Source organism: Vitis vinifera, chromosome 17 (genome assembly GCF_030704535.1).
Source record: "Vitis vinifera cultivar Pinot Noir 40024 chromosome 17, ASM3070453v1".
In the NCBI taxonomy this organism is placed as follows: domain Eukaryota; kingdom Viridiplantae; phylum Streptophyta; class Magnoliopsida; order Vitales; family Vitaceae; genus Vitis; species Vitis vinifera.
The window spans coordinates 14153074-14166377 of NC_081821.1; the positions used below are offsets into that span (position 1 = coordinate 14153074).

General features: G+C 31.0%; 1 protein-coding gene across 1 annotated transcript; it reads left to right on the plus strand.

Annotated features, from left to right (window-relative positions):
• Nucleotides 1–3377: 3377 nt before the first annotated feature.
• LOC100259025 (uncharacterized) lies at nt 3378–3740 on the plus strand. Its single transcript, XM_003635012.1, has one exon. It carries the CDS (start codon nt 3378–3380, stop codon nt 3738–3740), a length of 363 nt encoding a protein of 120 aa, XP_003635060.1.
• Nucleotides 3741–13304: the final 9564 nt, after the last annotated feature.

The following is a 13304-nucleotide window of genomic DNA, read 5'->3' on the forward strand; positions in this document are numbered from 1 at the left end:
ATTCATTTTAATTAATTTATTCAATAAAAAAAGCCTTCAATAAAAAGTGATGGCATAAATTTTAAACATGATGTACATGATTTAATCCAACTTTTATATGTAAAAAGGAATCTATTAAATTACATTTTCCTATTCAAATTACTATATACTTAAATTTATAATCTTATTTAAACATATACTTTTAATTTGATAGGATAGATAATATTCAAGATAATGCTTCAAAAGGTAATTAGTGATGATGAAAATTTTATTTTATTATTTTAAATAATGAAAACTTTTATGAATTTTTTTTACCATAAATGAGATAATTTAGATAAATTTTATTTTTATATATTCATTATTAAAAAAATGATTTAATAATAAATTATTTCCTTTAAATAATTTTAAATTAATTAAAATAATCTTATATATTAATCTATTAAATTATTAAAAATATGATATTCATCAATAAATAATATTTATAAATAAATGTATCAAATATATTATCCTATAATAGTTTATTATATTAATATATAATATAGTGTAGTGTATTATAATGGTATAAGATTATCCTTTAGTTTCTCTAAGTAAATTATTTTAAATTTTGTATAATTTAATTATTTTTTTTCTTTATAAATATTGAATCATATCATTTAAATTGATTTTAATCAACTAGACTTTTAGTTTTCTGTTTGTTTCAATTACATTTTTTAAATTGAAATTTATTATGTAACTGTAGACCCCCATATGGGGCTCGGTTTTCATGCAGTCTGTTTTGCCAAGTGTCACAATTCCATAAGGCCATGTGTTGATTTCTAGTTGGCTGCTGGGAATCAGAGTAGTGGAATTGGAGGACCAATGAGAGGTCGACACGTAGCAAGAAGATTCCAAAGAATCTGCAGAGGCCGTTAGCTGCAGGAGAGGAGGTTGCTTTTTTGGACGTGCTGCCTGGAGATATTTTGAGGGGATCCTTTGCTTAGGGAGGGGGGCAGGCTGGTGACTAAGAAAGAAAACACTAGAGAGAAAAGAAAGAAAAAAAATCAGACAGGGGGCAGAGAGTTCTGGAGAGGTGAGAGAGATTCGGGGAGAGTTTGGGAGGGAACTAGGGTCTCTAGGCTGGTTACAGGGAGGAGAGTTGCAGAGAGGTAAGTTTTTGGAGAGTTTGGAGAGACATTCTTGAGGAGCAAGCTGGATATTCAGAGCTGGGGAGAGAACTAGGGTCTCCAGGCTGGTTACAGAGGGGAGTTTGACAGAGAGAGCGGAGAGGAAAAACACTAGGAAGAAAAACAGAGAAATCAGAGGAGACGGTTTTGGGTAGAGGAGGTTACCAAGAACCAGAAGAAAAGGGCCTCCAGGTTCTTTTTCAGGGGTAAGTTTTCCACTGTGTTCTTGTTCTTTCTTTTTCTCTTCATATATTGTTGTTGAGATGCATTGTTGCTGATCTTTGGATGGGTTATACTCTGTTCTTCATGGTTGACTGCTCCCCTTTTGCTTCTGTTTATGGCTGAAAATTGATTTAACTCCATTTTTACCTTATTTGTAGCATTTTAAAGAAAGAAAAAGACCTTTTAATTCACCCATCTGCAAACCCACTAATGAAGAGGTGAAGCATAGTTCTTAATGCTTCATCTCATTTTTCTTCCTCCATGGCTCTGTTTTTGCTACTTTTCTCTCTGCTCTTCATGTTTGGACTTTCTTGGATATGAAGCCGTAATGGGGAGTGAGGCTATGGGATGACGAGACAGTGAGGGATTTGGACTCCTTGAATCCGTTTATCCTGTAAAGGCTACTAAGGGCTTGGTAGATCAGTGTTTGAGCATATGAACAGAGAGTGGTCTACACCGGGGATACCATTATTGCCAGTGATCCGTGTGGCAGAGGTTAGTGGGCTGTAGAGAGGGGATCCTTTCTGGAGGAGAAAGAGAACAACAAGAGTAAGGGAAGTTTGTAGCTAGAGAGGCAGGCAAACAGGGAGATAGAGCTGCTGAACTAGAGAAATTGAAACGAAGCAAAGGAACAAGAGATGAATTCATGGGTTTTCTGAATTGTTTTCACTAAGAAGGAGTTCACCCAGTACTCTTAGGCCTAAGAAGCTCGGCATTTCTTTGCAAACATAAGAAGCACAGGCTGGAACTATGGAGGCCATAGGTTTTACATGGTAAAAAAGTGGGTTGACTGAGGAATTGAGAAAGAAATAAAGCAAGCAAAGCCGTCATCGAATGACGCTGGCGGCGAAGCGCCTCCACTTTGACTACGTCGTGCCCTCAGTTATCGACTCTAACCACCGCTTCTCTAGTCTACGCGTGTCGCCGGAAGACTTGACGCTGATCGTTTCTCTGCCTCTCTTTACTTTCGGCTCTGTCAGGGGTCGAAACTCATCCTCCGCTGGCGATTGCGACGAGTGTCTCTCCTAGCTTAAGCCTCACGATCAGCTTCGGCTGTTCCTGATCTGCCGTCACGCTTCCCATGCTCGATACATCAACACGCGGCTGGCATCCAGTCAGGCGTGTCCTTGTATCGTGTTCCGCAGGGAATTCTGGGCCCGATCTGCTCACCGTGGTGAGTGTCGCGCCATGGATTTTAACTGATGGTGTCCCGACGATTGACAAGAAGTTTTCCGGCGGATGTGGTTCTTGGCGACGGGAGAATCTTCGGTGGTGTGTCTATGTACTTCGGCGATCCTCTAAAGGACACTAATCTCCCCATTAGTTTACGCTGGTGACTGTGGAGGCAGATTCCGCTTCATCGGAAAACCCAATCCTTCTCAAGTGCTTGGAAAAGCCGTCATTTGTGATCGGAACTTCACCTCGGCGCCCAAAGTCGCAGCGTTCTCCAACTGGTTTAGACATCGACGAGAGACAAGTTGATTTTAATATAATTTCTGGCACGTCCATTGCATGTCCGTACGTGAGTGGAAATAGCGACTGTGGCAGTGTACCCAAACGGCTTCACCACTCTCAAGCATGATGCTCTGAGAGTTGAATTGAAATGGAGGGGCGTTCTCGTATTGCAATTGTTGTTCCTAGAACTGATGAGTCAATCAGTAAATTGGTTCAGCAACCTCAGAAGTTAATAGATCTCCGTGAGGTTCGCGATATTACTCATATGCCATTTGCAGAAAGAGATGACTGAAGGGAAACGGGTTCCTCTGAATATTACTAAATTTGATTATGAATGTTTGAGAAAGACCGCTGACAATCAAGCATATTAAGGGGATCCATATAAAGAATTGTGGGTGTCCTTTGTTGACCGAGTTGGTCTTAGTCACGGATATTCTCATCCATGGCTGCTGATATATCTCCAAATTCTTCTTGATGCTGCGGAAGATATTGTTGAAATAGGAAAAACTGGTTGGAGAGATCAATTGTTACTCTGATTTGATTTTGGATTGAAAAGGGATGGGTTCATTCATGGAGCATGTTCTGCCAGGAACGCTGTTTCTAGCAGTGAGTTTGTGGCACATATGCAACGTAGTGGTGAGATTTGTGATGAACCCAAAGGGGTTTCAGGTTCGGGTTTTGAACCCAGTGTCTGGTTTTGATGGAAGGCTTAGATACTTGGAGCTTTATGTGGTGGCAATCGGAGCTTTTATTGATATGTGCATAGAGTTTTTGTATTCAACTCATCTCAAGTTCTTTGTGAATGGGGTCTTGAACCCATCTCACACGAATGACTTTGAGCACTCTGAGATGCTTCTCATGTTCTTTATTTTCGGGGTCGTCGCCTTGTTCCCCCAGCAAACCGGGCTTGTTCAAAACTGAATAACCAATGCTCAATAGCCTTCACATAGCTCCGTTCTGCCCTCACATACTTCCGGCGCATGACTTGTTTGAATGAGAGCGACTTTTATTGCCAAACAGTTACTTGGGGAACCGGTGACGTTACTCCTATTGCAGGATTGCTTGGCAAATCTCAATTCCAGATTCACTTAGGAGGGATCCTTGGCTGCTAATTGGAAGGCTTCAAGACAGAAGGAAGCGAAGAGTGATGATACCAGGGAAGTGACTCAATTATCTACTCTACACTTGCCCGCTCATGGCCCCAAAATTTCAGAAGTGGTCAAGAAGCTGGAAGACTGCAAGTTCTGAAATTGACCTAGCCTTTCAAATCGGGTTCCCTACATTGAAATAAGAAGCAGTAGCATGAGTTATCCTCCAGAATGGCTCTATTCTCCGCATGGTGCATGGCCACCTTTGGGCCACAGTGCCATTTCCCATTTCACCATCTCTAATTTTGAAAAATATTCTTTTAAATCCCATTCTTCAAATAATTTTCTAGATTTTAGTTTGTTTTAAAATAATTTCAAACTCGTCCATTTTTCATCTTTAGTTTTTTTTTCTTAGATTCCAAAAATCTATTTTTCCAATAAAATTTTGCTACCACTTTTCTTCCTGGCAAGCCATTTTCATATCTCTTCTGTTTTTTAAAAATTGTTTTGAAATAAGCAAGAATTAATTCCGTAATTCCGAATAATGGAATTTATGGAATTAATTCATGCTAAGATAAACGGGCTTTGGTGGGGGCCCCACATACATGATTTTATAATTGATTGATTGATTTATTTATTTATTTGCCATGCATGATTGGTTTACTCTGTTCCTTGATATGCGCTTAATTATATCTGTTTATTGTTCACTAACCATGTTTCATGATAGCGCATTCGTGATTGCCGCTCAGGTACGCCTCTATTCATATTTTGCTCATTCTTTATACATGTTTTGCTTCTCATATTGTGCATGATCGATTTGAGTGTTCATTGATTTTCTTATTAGATGCCACGATTGCTTCATTTTATTAGTAAAGACCCGTTTTTAGGGACTTAGAGGGGTGCTACAGTCTTTACCGTACCTTCCCGATAAGTAACTTGACCCCCGAACCCGATCCGGTTTTTCACAGACCACCTTTTCCAAAACAAGGAGTCACACTTAGGGTTTTTATTTCTTATTTTGTTTACCCTTTAAAAATAAAACAAAAATAAGTGGCTCATTTTTCAAACAATAAATAAAATCAATTTTTCAAATAAAATCGAGCTCGTCATTCGAGTGGGAAACGCATATGAGCCGAAATGCGGGGTCCACAGTAACTCATATAGAATATTTAAAAAAAATATATTTTTAATAATTATTAATGAGTTGTCGTATCTTTTCATACCCGAGCCACATTTAAAAATTTTCAAAATAAAATAAAAAATAACCCAACACTAAAAAATATTAAATATTTAAATAAATTTTAGTTGTATTAATAATTATTTGTAGTTATTAGTAAATAAGAAACTATGTGATTAAACATAAAAATCCAAATCCAAATGTTTAAAAAAAATCAAAATAAAATTGAAGGTAACCACTACCAAAAAAATATTTAATAAAATATCAAATACAAAATTTTAAAAAACCATTTCGTTACAATTTTTTATATATATATTAGGATTTAAAGAAATTTAATTTTATATACTTTAAATAAAATTAAAAATAAAGACCAACAAATATTTTATAAATCTATTTGTAAATTAATTAATTTTTCTGTACAAAAAAAAAACGAAATAAGTTTGAATAAGCATTTAAAATTAATTCATTAATTTTATAATTAATAAATATCAAAGTGACTAATTTATAATTGGATGTCGTAGAGTTAAAGTTATTAAATCATACCTAAGAAATTACTATTTGTAACACCAATCAAAGAATCTATATCAATTATTCTAATATGTAAAATTGCAAATAAAACAGTTTAGTCATTTTGACCACAAGTAAAAAATTACTATTTCCAACATTCTTATCGTATGAGCATGCATTTATTTTTCCCATTCAATTCTATAATGGAAGAAATAGTTAGAATTACAATAAACATATCAACTCTAACACCTAAGCTCTCTTTAGATTAAAAGTTTCAGGGATTCCTTAGGGTAGCCATTTTGAGAATATGTTCACATCATCATATATTGCACGGTTATAAACTAAAATTTTTGAAACATTTTTATACAAAATTGTAAGTAAAGGAAATGAGTAACTCTTGTATTAATAAATAAATAATAAATTCATAATTATTAATATTTTATAATAAAAAACTTTAGAATCAAATAAAAATATTTATTTATTTATTTATTTTTATTATATAAATTAATCATAATTAAAATAAATATTTCTAATTGAAATTTTTTATTTTTTATTTAATAAACTATCATATAAGCCTATGAGGAGTCACACTTAGGGTTTTCCATTAATTCCACTATGTTTAAATATGATTTCTTTGGCATAATATTTTCTAATATTTTAGAAAATTAAAATAATAATCCTATTTAAATGGAATTTTTGTTGTCAAATTAAAACAAAAAATATATACTTCAATCCCAACCTACATGAAAGTTATGTATGGAAGTGGAAATGGTAAATACAAAAATATTGTGTAATACTACAATTAGAAAATAGCTAAATCTAAAATTAAAAAAATAAATAAATTTTAAATTCCATTAATCATCTTAACTTTGAAGTCTATCTACCTTTCTCCATAAATAGAGAAATTATTATAGAAATCATTCAAAGAAGAAAAGAAAAGGAGAAATTATTTGAGGAAGAAAAAAATAATAATAGAGACAGATGATTTTCTTATATAAAATTTAAAAAACTAATCAAAAGTGTGTGAGTAACTTATTCAATAATTATTTGAATTTAAAATCAATTACTTAAATTTAAAATCAATTTATCTTTATCCATAATTCTATTTATAGATATTTTAATTTAAAATCGATTATTATTTATAATTCTATTTATAGATATAAATAGAGAAAACATTTGCCTAAAAAAATAAGAAGAGAGTTTTGTAGAATTTTTGTTGTTTTCAAACACTTAATCAATCATTGACCAAGTCAAGCAACATCTTTAACTTAGGAAATAGAATGAGAGGATTATATATTATATATTTTAAACAATATAAAAGATATAGTAAAAGAGAGTACCCACATTCCTTTTCTTTGAAATATAAATTTTTCTAATAATTTGTATATACAAATTTTATTAATTTGAAAAATCTTTCATAGTTGTGTTACATGTACTTTTTTTTAAAAAAAAAAAAATTGGAAATTGCATTTTAGATTTAAAAAATTTTATATCTCAATTTTATATATTTTCTAAATATTAATTTTACAATTATTAATATTTTGTATTTGATAAATATTAATTTTAAATTTAAGTGAAGTTAAAATTTCAATATTAATATGATTTTGTAATTATACATATGGATATAATTATTTTACAAAAATATATTATTTTTATCCAAATAAATGTAATTATCTTATGCTCTATATTTCTTTGGTTTTTCACTCTCACCCTCTAAAAAGATTTTTAAAAAAATGCTTTTCCAATTTCCCAAAAAAAAAAAAAAAAAACAATTTTGTGTGTTCTATAATCATCCAAAGATAGTAAAAATAAATTAATTTTAAAAATGATTATCTAGTGCCTATAGGCATTCACAAATATCCAAATAAAACATAACTTATCAATTCATCCATCTAAAACTTCAAACAAAATAGAAGGAAAAAAGCAAAATAAAATCTATGTTACAAACACCCATTTTTTTCTATAAAGTCTATATAAATCAAAGTTCTAAATGAATTTAAATTATTAGATTAATAAATATAATCACTATCGTGTACCTACGTTTTTCCCTCGTTTTTTCAAGAAAGGTGCATTGGTCTTCTTGCTTGCTATGACTTATAATGAAAATAAATCACAATAAATAAATAAATAAACACAAGCAAAATATATAATCTTGTAATAATAATAATAATAATAAATTTAACAAGAAAACTAATATCTCTAGATTCAATGCTACTTAATGTCACATCCGATTGTTCTCATAAAAAAGGAAAATTTTGAATCTTCTAATAGGTTGGGTTTAATTGAATTAATGAAATTAGAAAATTTTCAATTTTTTTTCAATTACAATTTCCCCAAAATCAATTAAGGTATAAACCAAATGAATGTACCCCAAAAATATCATAACTAGAATAATCATGAAAAATCAAAATAAAAAATTGATCTCAAAACAATAATCATGAAGAATCAATATAAAAAACCGATTCCCTAAAATAAAGAGTCAGATTTGTGGTGAGAATAAATTAAAAATAAAATAAAATAAATCATCAAAAATAAGAAATGTGTTCTCTTATTGAAGTGAAATAAGTAACAACATAACAATTTAGATTAGCAACCTATTCATAATTGAACAATGATAATAAGAAAATCTACATACCTCTCAAGGCATAAAATATCTATGCAACAACTCCTTCAATAAGGATTCTTCATCATTTTTCATTGATCACGTGTCCTCCATTTTTCAAATATCATAAAAATGAATCTGTATACATTATACAGTGATAAACAACCAACAAAAAAATGGTTGGAAGAAAATAAGAGAGTGAGAGAAAGTTGTTGTTTACCTTATATGAAGAAATGAAAAAATGGGATTTGACACCTAGTTTTTGAAATTTTTTTGGTAACTAGTTGGTATAAAATAAATAATATAAATAAGAATAATAGATAAGGGAAGACGTAGAAGCACATTAGAATATAATGAGATGAGCAGAAAATAATAGTAACACATAAAAGGAAATAGATATCGTTGGTAACCCTAGATTATTTTGTTCCCATGCCTTGGATCGTGTAAGGTGCATGTAAATCTAACCTAGGCTCTTTAAATCTATCGCAATAGATAAATAGATATTAAAAAACAATATGGATACCATAGAAAACATAGATCTAGAGAATAAAGTCACATACATTTGATCTAAGTGTTCTTAAATTAGTTCTAATAGTTGTAGATAACTCCAAAGTCATAATGGATCTCGTAAACACCATGATCTTCCGCCCGATGACTTTTCCTTGTGTTTAGGCACTAAGATGGTGGAGATCTCAAAGGTAGAGGCTAGGGTTCTCTCTCTCGAATGAAGGGGAGAATGGCAAGACTTGGAAACCTTAACCCCTAAAGGGGTATTTATAGGCTTCCTACTAGGCTTAAGTGACTTAAGTCCACCATGGACTTGGGTCCCTTAATCTACCCCCAAAAAGGTTTTTAATTGATTAATTAACAATACAAGGCGCTAATTAATCAATTAGCCTAATCCAAACATACCATTTACTTATCCTTGTACAACCTTGCATAATTACTAAAATGCCCTTATACACAAAAGTAAACTAATAACTCATCCAACCCTCAAAACTGTGTCATCAAGGAATATGAGCTCAACGTGAGGACCATTGGAACCCATAGGAGTACTAGCTCCTTCATAATTAAAATTTGAAATTGACTCAACATCCCACTACAAAAAGTCAATTGCACTTCAGTACCCTATGTATATTACAATGAGACGCCAAGTGCTCGAGTTCATGACCTACTATCCACTGCATGCAAACTCCCCATGAACTGGTGTCCGTAATCTAACAAGGTAGTTCTATCACCTATCAAGATTACATTTCTAATCCTTGAGTTACAAATCTCACTTATTATGTGATCAATTGACATATTCTAACTTCAAGGAGCATATGTCAAATTCTACTAAATGAATTACTATGGCCATAGATTTCATGATCACATATCCTTTGAATCACCCAAGGGGACACATTGTTTTAATCCTATGAGATATCATGGTGTCTCTATTAAGAATACTTGTTGCCACCGGCCTCCATGAATAATTACCCAATCCATAGGGATATATGACCACTTTAGGGTCTCACCTATAAGTTAAAGCTTCCTGTTGATTTTAGCATAGGTCCAATATCCTCTCAAGGTTGAGAGTCCATGTAGTATAGTAGTTTGGTGAATTATGAAAATTGATAACCTTCCATCATGATTCATCGTAGGTCCTATATATTATACATCACATATAGTGCACCCACTAAGGGAAACCCTTACCAGTGGCCAAGATAAACCATCCCTCCGATTAGGAGGTGGTGTACTATAGTCTCTATTGGATTGCCCAAATCTATGAACCAATTGTGGACAACTTATCTACTTACAAGGAACCCATGACTTATATCTTATATGCAACTCCTAATGCACCCAAGTCATGTACAATGTAAGAGACATGAGCTGAATGTTCAAATCAATGTCAATACACCAAAAGGATAGTAAGGGGGTGGTTAATTCTAATTTTGTTATATCATGTCTTACTTTTAGGGGCTCAATCCCAATAGATACAACTTATTTACTTACAAGGAACCCATAACTTGTATCTTCTGTACAACTCCTAATGCGCCCAAGTCATGTACAATGTAAGAGACATGAGTTGAATGCTCAAATCAATATTGTTAATACACTAAAGAGATAGCAAAGGGATAATTAAGTCTAATTTTGTTACATTATGTCTTACTTTTAGGGGCTCAATCCCAACACTTTATGCAACACCTGATGCACCCAAGGCATATATAATGCAAGTGACATGAACATATATACTTGGATAATCAATTAATGCATATGGGATAATAAAAGGAACTAGATACATGAATAAATAAATTATTAATAAACCAACCATTTGTAACATCATGTCTTGCTTTCCACGGCTCTATCCCAACACACTTATATTATGATCAACTGATACACTCTTGCCCACAAATGATATCTGTCAAATTCTTCTAAAGAAATTACTATTGTTCATAGATTTCACAATCATAAATACTTAGGATCACCTAAGAAGGCATATTGTCTTAAACTTATGAGATATCATGATGTCTCTATTATATATTACTACTTGCTTAAATCACAAGTTAATCCATATTGAATACATGATCATATTATAATCTCACCCATAGATCAAAACCATTGTTTAAACCACTCAGGACTACTAAAAAGGAGTAACACAACATAAGACACAAAAGAATCAAGGTAATGAAATTTTTGGCAACTATAAGATCATGAAGGTGTGCTATATACATTTAACTCAATTTACCCATAAAAATTGATAAATTTAGTTTAACATTAAATAAATATGTTTAAATGTGATAATAATCTTTATATGTATAACCTTGGGAGCTTCATGAAAATGGAAAAGATAATTTTACTGATAGGGAATACACACACATGCATCTATATGGTGTATATATCCTCTACTTTTCATCTAGTATATTTTAAGTTATTTGTGGATTCATCATTCAACAATTGTTTTGACAGATACAGAAATAACATAACCAATATTAAACCTTATTTTAAGCTATCTGAAAAGTTTAATACTTTAAATTATTAATCATGCTTTGTGTGCCATCTAGAGAGACTTCATCATGTTGGTCGAATAGAGGTCCCTGTCATCTTGTGGGTCACTTGTTTGTATAATTAAAAAGGTATATGGGAAATTTCTTACAGTAATTTGAAAGAAGAGTATGGAAATCATATAAAGCAAAGTTTTGGTATCCTTATTAACAAAGGAATCCATCATGCATTGGGGCTTTTTCAGCTTTGTTAACATACTTGATGTAGCTCACTAGAGCAATCAAGGATATACTTAACACAAATTAAATCTTAAATGGCCATAACCTTCATTTGATTCAATAATTTGGAAGGAAATAGTAAAGCAGAAAACTTAAAATATGAAGCAAAAAATTAACAATTTCCTTGACCAAAATTACCCTCTTAGAGGAAGAACCAGGTCTAGTAAGTTTAGGCAAAAAAAAATGTCCCTTGGAACTTTAACTTTTTTTTTAATAAACATGTGAAAATACCTCTTTACCACCTTAGTATCAGCCCGTGCTTGACCACCTTCTGGCTTGTTCAATACAATGATTGTATAATGAGAAACAAAAATAAATAAATAAATAAAACAAAGTAAAATGAAACCCTACAAAGCATAAGTAGTTGACATAACTCAAATGCACAGAATTCTGTACACAGCAAACTAACTGTACAAACATGAAATTGTTCACATTTCAATTTTTGTTTTTCTCCCAAAGAAAAAATAAATAAAGATGTAACACCCCAAATTTATTTTGGGGGTAAGGTAGTAAAAAAAAAGTAATTAAATATTTTTAATAAGGGTAGAAAGGTCATTTTTTTCATTAATAGTCTAGGTATAAATTTGATTTTCTTCTTCTTCTTTTTTTCTATTTTTCCTATTCAAAAAACTCTATTAATCAAAAATAAAAAAATTGAAAAACGTAAGGTTAAAAGTTCGGAGGTTTAAGGTTTGAAGTTCAAATTTTTTCCAAGTAAGATTCTAACCCCTTAGATTAATATTTTAGATTCGTTAGTTAATTTTGAACATATTAGATATTCTTTAGAAAATTTCAATCTTAGTTTATTTAATTTTTTTTTAAGATCAAAATATTGGAAATTCAATAATATGGATTGATTTATTAATGGAAATTAGAAAATTTTAAGTTTTTAGATGAGTAAATCTAAATAAAAAAAATTATATGACTTATGGAGGCTGGAAGTATGTTATATAATTTATACACATATAAAGGTTTTGATGCATCGTACGCTGGGGTGGCAATTTGGAGGAAAAAAAAAACAAATAAAATAAAAACTATTTCGTAGGAAAGTTGTTAAAGTGGAACGTAAAGTTGTTTGGCTTGGAGTAATAGTGTTGAATGGTTGTAGTTGGTGGCTTGAAAGGTATTGAAAAGAATATATATGTATATTTTAAAAAATAATGAGAATTTGGAGGTGGTGGTTTCATCGCAGGAGGTTAGTTGCAGGTTTGTGGGATGTTAATTAAGTATAAATATATTATATAATAAAATATTAAGGATGCACCAAATTGTGTTTTTTTAGTAAAGAATGGTGAATATATATATATATATATATAAGAAATAAATAAATAAATAGCAAGAACCACTCTTGATAATTATTGCATAAACTTTCTAAGAAATAATAATAATAATAATTTGATACAAGGAATAGAAATAATATATTTTTAGGAATTTTAGTTTAAAATATATAAATATTAAATGATTCTTGGGAATGGATTTTTTTTCTTTTAGAAAAGACAACTTTTATGAAAATTTGGAAACTCACTCATTAAATTTTTATTGATTGGGAAGTTAAAAATAATATAGCTGATAAAAAAAATATCAATATAGGATTGTTTTTAAGAATTGTCAAACTTATAATTTTAGATAAATAATCAATAATAATAGTTATTTTTTTATGTTAGGTAAAGAGTAGATTCTTCAAAATTATATTTTTCTCCAAGGTTTTTGAAGATTTTTTTTTAGATAAAGGAAATTAATACAAACTTTATAAAATAAAATATTTTCTATATATATGTTATTTGAAATGTATAAATATTATTTTGCTTTTATACATAGATCAAATATATTTTTGCATGAAAAATATATTAG